Source organism: Neophocaena asiaeorientalis, unplaced genomic scaffold (assembly GCF_003031525.2).
Source record: "Neophocaena asiaeorientalis asiaeorientalis breed wild unplaced genomic scaffold, Neophocaena_asiaeorientalis_V1.1 C48802143, whole genome shotgun sequence".
In the NCBI taxonomy this organism is placed as follows: domain Eukaryota; kingdom Metazoa; phylum Chordata; class Mammalia; order Artiodactyla; family Phocoenidae; genus Neophocaena; species Neophocaena asiaeorientalis.
In genome coordinates, this window is record NW_020184971.1 from 1 (window position 1) to 2,384 (window position 2,384).

Consider the following 2,384-nt stretch of genomic DNA (forward strand, 5'->3'; position numbering starts at 1 on the left):
AAAAAAAAAAAAGAAAAAGGAAAAAAAGGAGGAGAAGAGAAGAGAAGAATGATAAGCAAGGGACAAGAATTTAGGATGGCTTGTTTTTAACTTTAAAATATCTACAAATTTGAATTTAGGGAGAAAGAAGAGAGATTGGAAGAGAATAAGAAAAGAGTAGAAGATAAGACAGAGGAGAATTTCAGTCTAATGAACAAAGTAATTCATATCAATTCTTTGAGTATTTGTGGAGTAGCTATTACAGGTCCATCACCCATTAATAAATTGGGTACAGAATTAAGACCAACCAAAAGAAAATGGATATGTGTCCTTCTTCCTCAAAATCTTGAGGAATGAGCATCCTTCCCATGAGCATCTCCTCCTCAAGGACTAACAAGTCCAAGCAGAATGTGACAGTAGGTATTTCAAGTCAAGGCTCAAAAAGTGAATTTCCCTTTCAATTTTATTCTAGATAGTATTTCTTCTGTTTTTACAGAATTTAATAGTATAGACTGTAGCTATTTATGTACAGATTTGCATTTACTTATATCTTATTACATTTGATTTTAAGTATGTTCTTCTTAAAATAAAATTACATTTAAAAGAATTCTGACTTTTTTACCATGTCAGCCTACTTCTCAAATCCACAAACATAAACTACCTAGTAAATTCCAGTCACTTTTTTTTTTCCAGAATAAAAAAAATGCCCCAGCTTTCTTCTTACCAAGACAGGAAGAATTTCCTGGAGATTAATCACTCTTTAGACTTGCAAAATTGGAAAGGTTGAGAGAAATTAGTAAAGTGGGTTGTATCATCCTATTTTGAATTTGGAATTTTTGGAAATGGGCCTGCTGCCATTCATAGGAAAGCAATCATGAGTCAAGCTGTGTGTGGGTGATCTAAACAAACATTGTCACCCTATAAAAGTCGGACTCCAGACCGTTAATCTAGAAGAAGATACACAGAGAGCAAGGCATTAAGACAACAGAGAGCTGTGAAAAGTCAATGGAAATGAGGAATCTTCCAGTTCTGCTATTGCTATCTGTGGCAGTTTGCTCAGCCTATCCATTGGACAGAGCTGCAAAGGACGAGGATGACAGCATGAACCTTGTTCAGGTAATTAAGGGACCCAGCCCTCACGCTCCCTGACAGGGCCAAGTGGAAACCCTCTCTGCTTTCTATTTATAAAACTCACAGAATTGTTTGAACTTAATGTATAGGAAGTTCAAAGGCAGAGAGTTATAGAGTGTTGTATGTGGTGAGGGTCTCAGTATCATCTATTTGGACTCCTCTTTTTTATGCCAGAGAAACAAAAGCCAGAGATATTAGGTAATTTCCTAAGATCAAAGCAGCACTGCTTTGACAGCACTGCTTAAGACACATGATTAACAAGTGGAGAGTGTATGAAATATATCTTGCTTTGGGACTTCTGTAGGTATTTTAATCCAATATAAAGTTAGATGGATATTTTTATTGCTGGTGTCATGTTTAGACATAGAGATTTGTCTAAGTTTTTTTTCTTAAGCCAGGTCCTTGTGAGAAGCATAAAGTGGAAAATTGAATAAATGTAGCTGAAATATACAATTAGGCACAAGGAAGTTTGTTTTGTTTTTCTCCATTAAGTTCCCCGGATAATTATCTTGGTTTTCCAGTTCATTGCAATTTTCATTGCTTTGGTAGTAAAATAAGCTGCAGAGATATTCTGTTACAAAGATAAAACAAAAGTGAGGAAGAGTCTGCAATTGAAGAATTAAACAAATATGACACTTACTTTGATTTCAATAAACTAGAGGAATATTTCAAATAAATTAAGTGAGCAACTGTACAAGTTTACCATAAACCACTAAAAATCATAAGAATGACCTAAAAACTATACTTATGTTTCTGCTAGCGATACCTCGAAAACTACTACAACCTTGAAAAGGATGTGAAACCGTTTGTTAGAAGAAAGGACAGTGTTCCTGTTGTTAAAAAAATACAAGAAATGCAGAGGTTCCTGGGGTTGGAGGTGACGGGGAAGCTGGACTCTGACACTCTGGAGGTGATACGCAAGCCCAGATGTGGGATTCCTGACGTTGGTCACTTCAGCACCTTTCCTGGCATGCCCAAGTGGAGGAAAACTCACCTCACTTACAGGTAATGGGTCCAAAGAGATTTTGACATAATACTGAGATTTATAAATCACTGTCACAGGAGAAATAGTATCTTCAATTTTTTTTCATACAGGATTGTGAATTATACACTGGATTTGCCAAGAGATGCTGTTGATTCTGCCATTGAGAGAGCTCTGACAGTCTGGGCGAAGGTGACTCCATTAAAATTCTCCAGGATCAATGAAGGAGAGGCAGACATAAAGATCATTTTTGCAGTTCGAGGTAAAAAACAGAAACAAGAAAAAAAAAAAA

The 2,384-nt window shown here is 36.0% G+C and overlaps 1 protein-coding gene across 1 annotated transcript; it reads left to right on the forward strand.

Annotated features, from left to right (window-relative positions):
• Positions 1-984: 984 nt before the first annotated feature.
• Positions 985-2,354, forward strand: LOC112392059 (stromelysin-1-like; the record flags this gene model as incomplete). The annotated part of the gene is made up of 3 exons (XM_024733594.1): positions 985-1,095; positions 1,871-2,115; positions 2,206-2,354. Coding segments are annotated over exons 1-3 (505 nt in total), but the record flags the coding sequence as incomplete, so codon positions are not given.
• Positions 2,355-2,384: the final 30 nt, after the last annotated feature.